General features: G+C 37.3%; 1 protein-coding gene across 1 annotated transcript; it reads right to left on the bottom strand.

The window, feature by feature from the left end:
- Positions 1–5,840: 5,840 nt before the first annotated feature.
- LOC127434612 (N-acetylglucosamine-1-phosphotransferase subunit gamma-like) lies at positions 5,841–12,100 on the bottom strand. The gene is made up of 10 exons (XM_051687454.1): positions 11,796–12,100; positions 11,541–11,595; positions 11,315–11,437; positions 10,418–10,501; positions 10,190–10,283; positions 9,055–9,169; positions 7,546–7,628; positions 7,342–7,464; positions 7,162–7,243; positions 5,841–6,093 (listed from the first exon to the last, which is right to left on the bottom strand). Exons 1-10 carry the CDS (start codon positions 11,842–11,844, stop codon positions 6,002–6,004), a joined length of 900 nt encoding a protein of 299 aa, XP_051543414.1. The 5' UTR covers positions 11,845–12,100; the 3' UTR covers positions 5,841–6,001.
- Between the last annotated feature and the right edge of the window lie 361 nt (positions 12,101–12,461).

Raw genomic sequence — 12,461 nt, 5'->3', positions numbered from 1 at the left:
CATACATTAGCAGTAGAGGTGACTCCTCACCGGCCTTCCCAAAAAGACCATTTCGCAGCTGCAAGGATTGTCACCTGAACCAGTATATTATTCCAGTCCTCAGGTCTTTATACTGGCTTCCAGTTACATTTAGAATTGATTTGAAGGTACCTTTATTGGTTTATAAATCACTCAATGGCCCAGGACCTAAATACATTTCAGATATGCTTGTTGAATATAAACCTAACAGACCTCTCAGATCATTAGGAACAAGTCAGTTAAAAATACAGAGGGTTCAGTCAAAACAAGGTGAAACAGCGTTTAGTTATTATGCCACCTGCAGCTGGAACCAGCTCCCAGAAGAGGTCAGATGTGCTCCAACAATATAGTTCAAGTCCAGACTGAAAACACATCTGTTTAACTGATGCTGATCACTGTGCTGCACTCACTGATTGCACTGTAGCATTTTATTCGTATTCTTTTCCTTTTTCTGAATGTAAAAATGTTTAAATAGATTTTTTATGAATGACTTAATCTGAATTAAAAAACAAACAAAAATTATTTTTTTTAATGTATATTGTATTGTCTTTATGTCAAACACTTTGGCTACATAAACTTGCCTTGCCTAGTGTACCTATCCTCAGCCTAAGGGATAGGTTAGACCTTTTTTTTCCAGGGGGCTAGGCCTACTGCATGCTTCAGAACTAGTAAGATTACTATGTTAGCATGCTTTTCCAAACATAGCCATTATCAATTATGACACCAACACCTTTATTGTCTTTTTGATTCATCAGTGATGTTCTAAAATGAATATGATGACAACCTTGAACTTTAATCTTGTTATAATTACCAGATTCACGGATTTCATGCTGAATGCCGTTGTCAAGTTTGCTTTTTAGATTTAATTAGAGGAAAAGCATAACAACCCACATGATAGGCCCTGAAGTTCACCAAATGCATCTGTCATGGCTGCCAGGTCCTTCACAAAGCCGGTAGATGATAAGAGCTTCAGCACTGACCTTTCTGTGTTCTTCAAGCGTTTGTCATCTTCTGATGTTTACCTCATTTACTCAGTCAAAGCAGGGAAATTTGTTTAAACAGCTACTGGCTATATTGTTGTATGGAAATAACAGCATACAGGTTTGGAACAACATAGGGTGAATAAATAAATGACATACTTTTCAGTTTTTGGTGAACCAGGGAGGTCAACTCTGAGTCACCTGCCATTCTTAAGTGACTGTTGATCTAATGCATTCAACTGTGATAGAAATGGCTTAAACTGGTTGCACTATGTGACTGATTCTAGTGCGTCATTGTGAGGAAGGATGTCCTGCAGGCAGGAGTTGTCTCTCTCTTGAGTTTTGAAATAAGGTCTCTCTCTCTCTCTTCTGACTGTAGTTTTGCAGATCAGGTGGGACTTAAAATAATCATCATGGAGGTCAGCTTCCAATCCCAGATAGCACATGTATATCTCCAAGATGTCTGTTTAAAAGCGTTACATCTGGAAAACATCGCATTCTAATTAACATCAGCTAAACATCTTTAAAAGATCAGATTTACAAACAACTCAAATCATAAACATCTCAAAGACATCTGCTGAATGTCTTATTGACATCAGAGAGGAAATGCCTTATAGTCGTAGCGCAGATGAGCAAACAACCTAAAAAAATACATCTTCATGACGTAAACACAAACATGAAATTGACATCTGAGTGATGTACGTGTGCTATCAGGGTACTGTAAAAAAATTCCATTAAATTATGGTAAAATAATGTTTTACCGGTGGTTGCCAGAAATTTACCGTTAAAAAAATACGGTGACCATGTTTCAGGCTTTACATGATGTAATTCTGATGCCTGTATATTTTACAGTTCACTACCGTTTATATTATTAAATGATATGAACTTGATATATTAACCTTCTGGAACTATAAACATCTGCTTTCACTTTAAAATGTATTGTTAATCACCGCAGTAACTACAGAAGTCCACATGATGACTTAAAGTTCATCAAAAGTGGCCCTTCCAGGGACAATAATTAATACACATGTAGAGACATTAAAAATAATTTTTAAACAAAATATCAAAAACAAGAAGAAACATAAAAACTCCCATAAAATATGATGAACTTTTGGGTTGTTTTTCACCATATATTTAATAATAGTTTACAGTAAAAAGTACATGTATTTTCTTGTTAAACATAACATACATTTTTACCATTAATTCTATGGTAAAATCACACTTTTTATGATATTTTACTGTAAACTTACATGTATTGTCTTATATATACTGTATATGATCATTTTTTACCGATATGTTACGATAACTACCTGTTAACCAATTTACCTTTTTTTTACTGTAACATTTTTTAATTCTTTTACCATTAAAATTATATACATTTTTGATAGCACACGACAAATCAAATGTAATTTCTCCCTCAGACTCAATCAGTTTGAGAAATATTGACTTAAATTAGAGAGATTTGAGGGCTTTTTTTTTTTTTTTTTGTCTTGGGCCATTAAGCAACCACCTAGTAATGCCATAGGAACCACACAGAACACCTTAGCAACTGCATAGCAACAACCCACAACACCCTAACATCGTGTCTGCGAGTTTTTCATGGGGTAACACCACTAATTTGTTCTTAAAAAATTAAAACATACATTTGCGGGGGCCTGTGTAGCTCAGCGAGTATTGATGCTGACTACCAACCCTGGAGTCGCAAGTTTGAATCCAGGGGTGCTGAATGACTCCAGCCAGGTCTCCTAAGCAACCAAATTAGCCCGGTTGCTAGGGAGGGTTGGGTCACATGGGGTAACCTCCTCATGGTCACTATAATGTGGTTCTTGCTCTCAGTGGGGCACATGGTGAGTTGTGCGTGGACGCCCCGGAGAATAGCGTGAACCCTCCACAAGCTCTACGTCTCCATGTTAACGTGCTCAACAAACCACGTGATGAGATGCGCGGATTGACTGTTTCAGACGCAGAGGCAACTGAGATTCGTCCTCCGCCACCCGGATTGAGGCGAGTCACAATGCCACCATGAGGACTTAGAGCGCATTGGGAATTGGCCATTTCAAATTGGGGAGAAAAGAGGAGAAAATCCCAAATAAATAAATAAATACATTTGCTCTCAGGTGGGCACTGCTCTGTGTTTCTATTTAATTGGATTTTCTTTTCCGTGGTCTGGTCATTTTTAGCTGTGAACTCCCTCAAGGTCTCCTCCTCTGCTTGTTGTGGCTTAACAAGCTGTTTGAGATCTCGGCAGACGGTACATCCCAAGTTATTGCCACTTGTTTACAGCCTAGAATGAATACTGCTGCTTCAATGCTTCAGTGAGCTGATTGCTTGAGGGTCTCGTCTGATCTGCTCTGTGATGTAATTTGCTGGTTGTTGCTGTGCTGGATGGGGCTGTTTATTCTGCTGTTGGTCAAGGTGAAGAGTGAGAAAGGGGGGAATGAGAGAGTGTTGGGAGGGTATTTTGTTTAAATGGCAGCTGTATATTCAAGTAGCTCTAATCAGGGTGCATTGGCCAAGATGCACACTGCAGACAGAGTGCACAAGACAGAAACAATGAGGTTTAAGATGCTGCCATCTAACGGTTCAGAAAGATTATTACAAATCGGTTCTCTAGATCCACTGCGTTCGATTCATTTTATGCATCGGTTCGTTCTGACGGTTCAAGAAAATGACAAACCGATTAATCAACGTGGCATTTTCGCTGCATTTTCGTAGTAAGATAAATGTTTTGTTCAAATATGATACTGTTGTTATCACTGTGGTTTTTATGTGCCTACATTATATATAAAAATAAAAATGTGTGCTGTTTATGGTTCCGATCAGGTCACGCCAATAAATTTAAGTCTCAAAGTTATCCTGCAAAATTAATATATATAGGCCTATATATATATATACCGATCAGCCACAACATTAAAACCACCTGCCTAATATTGTGTAGGCCCCCCTTGTGCTGCCAAAACAGCACAAACTGGCATCTCAGAGATGATATTCTTCTCACCACAATTGTACAGAGTGGTTATCTGAGTTACTATAGACTTTATCAGTTCAAACCAGTCTGGCCATTCTCTGTTGACCTCTCTCATCAACAAAGCATTTCCATCCACAGAACTGCCGCTCACTGGATGTTTTTTGTTTTTGGAGTAAATTCTAGAGACTGTTGTATGTGAAAATCCCAGGAGATCAGCAGTTACAGAACTACTCAAACCAGCCCTTCTTCCCAATGTGCATCTTATTACGTGGCTTGTTGAGCGCATTATAGCAGAGACCTAGCGCGTGTGGAGGCTTCACGCTATTCTCCACGGCATCCGCGTACAACTCACCAAGCGCCCCATCGAGAGCGAGAACCACACGATACACGAGGAGGTTCACCACTCTACCCACCCTATAGCAACCGGGTGAATTGGTTGCTTAGGAGTCCTGGCTGGAGTCCTAAGAACAGGATTCGAACTCGCGACTCCAGGTGTGGTAATCATTGTCTTTACTTGCTGAGCTACCCAGGCCCCCAGGCAGGTGGTTTTAATTTTGTAATCGGTGTATATATACTGTATGTACGTATATTCTTGTTGTTTTCAATGATGCTTCTTATTGCCGTAACAGTTTTTTTACTAAATTACAATATAAAAGTTTCTGTTGTACTATTGTTATTTTCAGGAACTAAAGCTGGTTCAAGAAACAAAAACGAAAGCCCAAAACGAACGGAATTCTTTGCAGAAAGTAACTGAAAATTGGAACAAAGTCCCTTTCAGTTGTTCCGGAGTGAAAACATTATTTTTAAATGCTTGTAACTGGGTAATAATCAGTTAATTTCATTCTTATAATTTTTTTCATGAAACCAAAATCGAAATGGTTTACAACACTAAATTATTGCCCAAAAAATGGGGCTTCACTCTTTTTAGTTAAATATGAAAAGCATGTGCTTTAATCCTGAAGGAACCTGCTGCATTGCACATTTCTTTGCCTAGTTGCAGGTTGAAGATGTAGCCTTCTGTGACATGCTGAAGACCTTTCTGGCATATACATGCATGATTAATCCAGATACAAGGACAAAATATAGGTAAAATGTACATTTCTCAGTTGTTTCCTAGTCTTCACTGAATTATTGTCAGATATGATGCATCAGATTTGATGCTGCCTTGTTTTGACTGTGAAGCAGATCTGTAATTAAAACAAATAATTAAAATAAAATAATTAAACAAAAATACTGAAATATACAGTTTCTGCGGAGAACAAAATTAATGAAAAACATTTCGTTCTTTGTCTTTTTTGTTGGTATTAAAATCTGTGAAAATAAAAGGCAGTACCAAGGAAGTACTATTATGATATATAAATACTTTTATCATTTAATATAGCATTTTTTCACATTGTGGTAATGAGAATATCATAATGAGCATCTTCTTTGGCATTTGCAGTAATGAGAACTGAAAGGGAAAATGTGTGCACAGCTGTCATGAAAATAACGTCACATTGTAAAAATCTTAATGGCCCAAAACTAGGCTTCATTTTCTATATGCAAAATATAATATTTGTTTCTTTTGATTTTGGAGTAAAAATGCACCAGAACATTTTCTTGACGAGTTTCACGAGAATCACCCAAATTCTCATTGACAGAGCTAATTATAGTGGTTATGAAACATATTGTGTACAACCAAGATGTTTCCAGGATCCTTAATATAGCACTGATCCCTGGGACTGTTTGTTTACTTGTACAGATGCCCTTGATGGTTCTAACTAAGGTGATAATGGGCTGTTTCAGGAGAAAAACAAAACCTGAACAGGTCTGTGATGGTTCAAGCACAATTAGAGGATTGGATGAGTTGCATTTCGAAACAAACATTTCAAGCAAACTGTCATAAAACCTTTATTTTGCACAATACAATTAAAACTTAATCAAGTCAACTTAAAAACATTATTTCACAGTAATTTATTTTCATGATTGTTCAGAATAGTTCTGCCTGTTATACATATTGTGATCCCTGGGAATAAGGTTTCTGAAACTCTACATCTTAATTAAGATCAGCGATGAAGCCGGTGTCACCACGGAGGTGCTTGTCCTGGCGGGGTGAGGGATCTGGATTACCATGATCCTGTGTCCTGTCTGAGAAGGGGAGAAGCTTTTAATTTCACATGATATTACTAGACTGCAGTTATATTATAATAATATGGCTGGCAGAAATCTGATAAATGTACAAAATAAAACCTATATGAACATGTATTTCATATATCTGTTTTGCATATATTGTCATATATCAGATTTCTTTATGGGAGGTATTGACACTAGTTTCCCATTTTAATTTGATTCAGATTCACAAGCTCACGATTCAATTCAGATACAATTTGATCGGGAATGTTTCAGTTATAATGTCAATTTTGCTTACGTATGAAAGGAAGTCTCTCTCAACTAATGCTGTAAATCATACAGGGAACTTGGTACATTATGAAAATATTTAAAAAATAATTAACAACAGGGCCCAAACAATGCATTTCAATTGCTATTTCTTTAACAGATATAATAACCAAAACTGAAGTACAATTTAAAGCTGCACAACGGAAGATTTTTTGGTTAAAAATGAACAAAACGCCATTACTGATTAAGTACAAAAAAAAACAGGGTTCAAAACAAGGTCCTTACCTTAACCCTGATTTAACACAGTAAGCCAACAAAAATTATTTGTATTTTGAGCTGTCGGGTCAGATTTGGCGGATTTTTTCAAAGAAAAAACAGTGAGATTCAGCGCAACAGTCAAAGACGTCCGTCCAGCGCATGTTAACAGTATATAGAAAAACAGTGCAGACGCACACAAAAGCATGTTTGAACAGCCCCTAATTCGCCCTATACTCGAAAATTGCCCCAAACCCAGCTGGAAAACCCGACAGTTTGTCAAGACTCATTGAGAAACTTGGGTTGGGTTGAAGATCTCTATTGCACGTGTAGAATAACTTAATAGTGATTTTGGTATTCGAATAGTATAAAATGTGCACATTTTTTTTAACGTGTTATTTTTCATTGAATGAACTGCTCTAACTTAAAGCACTAAATCAACAGCCCTAATTATTAGATTACTAGAGTGTTTTGGTTATTTTTGGCCTTTACGTGTGGCCACTAGGCTAGAAAATAGTTATGGGGGGGGGGTGCAAGAGAATGTACTGTATTTGTGTGCCTCACCTGCTGTTGTGTCATAGGAGATGTTATGCTGTGTGAGGAGTGATCGTAGCCGTTCAAGCTCAGCTTTCTGCTTATTAATGTCCTGTTCAAATAAACACACAAGCAAACAGGATATTTAATTCTGAACTAAAGCCAAGCATACACTGATCACAGCACACGTCTTGCTCTTCTATCTCTGACCTGTGTACACTGCTCCAGACTCTGATGTGCGAGTGATGTCGTGCTCTCCTCTACTTTCTGCTGTTGAGATATTCTCAGGAGGCCAGCCTCTTCGAACAACTCCTTCAGCAGCTTATTATAGCCCTATACACACACACAAACACCTGTTATTGTTTTCACAGATGCATGAGTGGGATTGTGTTTCTGTGCATCTGCATGTGTCACCTGTTCAGTGATGAACTCCTCATATCGAGCTTGCTCAATCTCATCCCATTCCTTCTGCAGCTTTTCACTCAAAACTGGATACACTGCAAATGCACACATAAACCAAGACTTACTGAGTCCACTTATTGAATTATACAATATGTTAATAGTTAGGCTAAAAGAACCCAGAGCCTCTTGTTTCTGTCCTGTACATTTTTTTTTTTAATGTTTTGTTTTTGATTTTTGTTGATTGTGATATGACAGATTGTAAAGTGAGCTTGAGCTTTTAAAAAGGTCTTATTGAATTACTGAACATTTTATTATTATATCATGTAACTAGAGGTCGACCAAAAGTGGATTTTGCAAATACCGATAACTAAAGTGGTAATAACCGATTCACTGGATGATATTTTTTAAAATTGATTTATGAAATAAATAAATAAACTCCCGGATAGAGTTTATTGTGGAACCAAAATCCCAACAATATTTTTTAATTCATTTTTTTTATTTTTTATAATAGCACACATAAAAATAGTAAAAGTAATAAATAATTGTGTCAATTGAAAAGCATGAAAATAGAATGTACAATGTGATATGAAACATATTGAATGGATAGACACATTAAAGAATAAAAAAAAAAATATCCCAATATTAACCAGAAAAATAAATTACGATTTGGAGCAAATCTTTGTGAACAAGCCTGAAACACACTTACTTAGTTCGGGACTCTTATTTTGAAATGCCAAAGACTTGGCTCCATTACAATGTTTTATATTTAAGTATTTAAAAAATGTAGCTTTTTATAGACTCTATATTCACCAGATTTAGGATTTTGTATATATGTCGTATATTTCACCAGGTGAAGGTTTTTTATTATTATTATTATTATTATTATTATTCACAAGATATAAAGCTGGAGACACAATGTGCTGACTGGCACGTTTCCATATAGTCGCATTTTTTTTCCTGCCCTCGCTTCAATTAAAACACCTGATTAATCTAATCAAAATAACCAAATTTCCATTGAAGTGAGGATAAAAATATGGAAGAATACTGTCAGTCAGTGAACTACTGTGTGTTTTATTTCACCTATAGAGGCCGCTGATATACTGTTGAACCAAGTTGTTCGCCAAGTTGTTGAGAAGGGTATAGCTGCAGACAGAGCTCCAAAAAGGGGCGGGAGCTCCAAATCGCCAGCAAAGATATAGGGAGCCCCTTACCTAACCCTTTCCCAAACCCTATCCGTCTGTGGAGCTGTTGCCCATTTTTGGAGTTGGCGCAACACCCTTTTAGTAACTCCGTCCCATTCTGGAGAAACCACACCCTATTTTGGAGATTCTGCCCCCATTTGGAGATCTCCGACCTGCAGCTATACCTATTTGGAACTGTTCCCTGGCCACAGAGGAACACGGAGGGGGAAAAAACTACTGGTATAGATTTTTGCAGATAACCGATAATTCCAAAAAGCAACTATCGACACTGATTAATCGGTAAAACCGATATATCGGTCTATCTCTACAAGTAACTCACCCAAGAGGGAGTGCGAGTGGCAAACAAGTGGAGTCTCAAATGTCAGTGAGTAAACACATGTCTGTGGTTCCGAAACACTTGCTAGTTTACTGCTACTCCCACAGACCAGGAGCACCTAAAATACAACAAGACATAAAAGCTGAACACCTACATCATACACCGATCAGCCACAACATTAAAACCACCTGCCTAATATTGTGTAGGTCCACCTCATGCCACCAAACAGTACCAACCCGCATCTCAGAATAGCATTCAGATGCTGTTCTTCTCACCACAATTGTACAGAGTGGTTATCTGAGTTACCGTAGACTTTGGTTCGAACTGACAGTCTGGCCATTCTCCATTGACCTCTCTCATCAACAAGGCGTTTCCATCCACAAAACTGCCGCTCACTGGATGTTTTTTGTTTTTGGCACCATTCTGAGTAAATTCTAGAGACTGTTGTGTGTGACAATCCCAGGAGATCAGCAGTTACAGAAATACTCAAACCAGCCCGTCTGGCACCAACAATCATGCCACACTCCAAATCACTGAGAATAAATTTGTTCCCCATTCTAATGGTTGATGTGAACATTAACTGAAGCTCCTGACCCGTATCTGCATGATTTTATGCACTGTTGGTGCCAGATGGGCTGGTTTGAGTATTTCTGTAACTGCTGATCTCCTGGGATTTTCACACACAACAGTCTCTAGAATTTACTCCAAAAACAAAAAACATCCAGTGAGCGGCAGTTCTGCGGACAGAAATGCCTTGTCGATGAGAGAGGTCAACAGAGAATGGCCAGACTGGTTCGAACTGACAAAGTCTAGGGTAACTCAGATATCTGGTCTGTTCAGTTGTGGTGAGAAGAATATCATCTCAGAATAGCATTCTGAGACGCGGGTTGGTGCTGTTTTAGCGGCATGAGGGGGACCTACACAATATTAGGCAAGTGGTTTTAATATTGTGGCTGATCGGTGTATATCAGTTTAGGAAGAAGTCATCATTTACGTCCAGAAAATGGAAAGTCTATAATCTTAAACATACAAACAGATGCTACATTCCAAATACGCATGTTATTGCAAAACACACCAACTTACTGCAAATCAAATCTTACAAAAATATATATGCAATCATGTATGAACTAAACAATACCTTGGTCTGTCTGTTCTTGTTTCCACATGAATCTCCCTCTCTCATCCACATGCCGGTGAATGTGTTATTCTGAATCTCCCATTCCTGCCAAATACTACCCACACCGCAATCAATGAACACATTGATAAAAAAAAATGCAGTCTTTTAATATAATTACTAAAAACGAAAAGATACAAATACAAACAAAGGTAAGAATGTATACTAGTAATGTACATAAAAAACAATTACCCCAATATTCCACTGTAGGCATTCCATCTGAAAGTCTGCTCATGCTGGGTCACATTATGAAACGGACAGAACACGTATTTATATCTGACAACAGACACAGCGAAGAGGTTTATAGACATACACATAAACAGTACATGTTACAGTAAGGTATATACAGAATGTTCACCCAAAAACGAAACTTCTCTCATTATTTATTCACCCTCATGCCATCCCAGATGTGTTTGAGTTTCTTTCTTCGACAGAACACAAAGACTTTTAGAAGAATATTTCAGCTCTGTTGGTCCATACAATGCAAGGGAATGGTGGCGAAACTTTACAGCTGCAGAAAAGGCAGTATAAAAGTAATCCATATGACTCCAGTGGTTAAATCCATGCCTTCTGAAGCGATATGATAGGTGTGGGTAAAAATCTGATCAATATTTATGTCCTTTTTTACAATAAATCTACACTTTCACATTCTTCTTCTTATTCTTTTTGGCAAATTGGATGCTTCATGCATATCGCCACCTACTGGTCGGAGCTGGTCAAAGGTGGAGGTTTATAGTACAAAAGGACTTATATATTACTTATATCACTTCTGAAGACAAATTTAACCACTGGAGACATATGGATTTCTTTTATGCTGCTTTTATGTGCTTTTTGGACCTTCAAAGTTCTGGCCACCGTTCACTTGCATTAAATTGCCAAACAAAGCTAAGATATTCTTCTAAAAATCTCCAGCAGAAGGAAAAAATAATATACATCTGGGATGGCATGAGGGTGAGTAAATGATGTTAGGATTTTCATATAAGCAAACACACTCTTGTGTATATATATATTTAGGCCACTCAGCTTATAAACAACCCATATGATATTTCATTTCAACAGTTTTTGAGGATGTACAGATGTGTTACTAACGTGGCCTCAATGTAGTTGTAGCATTTCCCTGCCAGTCTGTGCAGATGTGGTGGTCCAGACACTGGAGATGGGCTGATTTTCGCCTGCAGTCGATTACTTTGAGCCACAAACTGATTATTCAACCTGAAAACAATGAGAGAAAAGTAGAAACAGGAACATTCAGTATTTGTTGTGCACAGAATAAATCTCATCACTGACACCTCAGAGGGTTTGATAGAAATATCACCCATATGTATTTGGTTCCTCCACAATCTTCATCTTCCCTCCCGATGAGACCACAACTGGAACATTTCAAAACAGCACAAGCAGATATGGACATTACTGCATTTAATATTAACTACTATTAATATCCCAAAGGCAACACAAAATCTAAATGTAAAGCCATAAAGAAGCTTCACTTTCAGTTCAATATGCACAACGCACTGTACAAAACACGTGATCCAGTCATCCAATAACACAAAAACTGTTATAAGACACTTACCCAATGCTGCCAGACACAACAGGCAACATTTCAAATATACACACTTCATAACTCTTTAAATACAGAGGTTTTCAAACTTCAAACTACATTTCTCTTTATCTTTCCGTCTGGTCATCTGACAAACACAAACATGACAGGATGATCTCAGCTGGTGGCGATTGCGTGTTTCTTGAAAGTGATGCGTGTGAAATGCAAATATTAGCAAAATAACAAAAATATATAATATTTTAATATTTTCATTGTTTTGATTATATTTAGTCGAAATAAATGTGTCATTTTGCTGCTTAAATTAATTACACAAAGCCGTAATATTCATAAAACATAAATGCATTTTCGAAATGCAGCGATGACAGAAAACCAAATATTATGTGACTCCATTTCCGGGGTCTCATTGTGCCAAAATAAAAGTCCTCATTCGTCGTTGTTCATTTGATTATTGTTAAAAAAAAAAAAAAAAAAAAAAAAAAAGATTTAACCCTTGTGCGACCTTAGGGACATTTTTGTCTTTTTACATTTTCGTTTTTTCGATAATTTTAGCTGTTAATGACAACGGCATACATTTTGCCCGAGGTGTGTATTTTTTGGGGAATTCTGATACTTCAACCTCATAATACATCTATAATACATCTATAATACACTGTGTACTCAAAATAGTTACACTCAGGA

This window comes from Myxocyprinus asiaticus, chromosome 44 (assembly GCF_019703515.2).
Source record: "Myxocyprinus asiaticus isolate MX2 ecotype Aquarium Trade chromosome 44, UBuf_Myxa_2, whole genome shotgun sequence".
Lineage (NCBI taxonomy): Eukaryota > Metazoa > Chordata > Actinopteri > Cypriniformes > Catostomidae > Myxocyprinus > Myxocyprinus asiaticus.
This window is presented reverse-complemented; position numbering and strand designations above follow the sequence as displayed.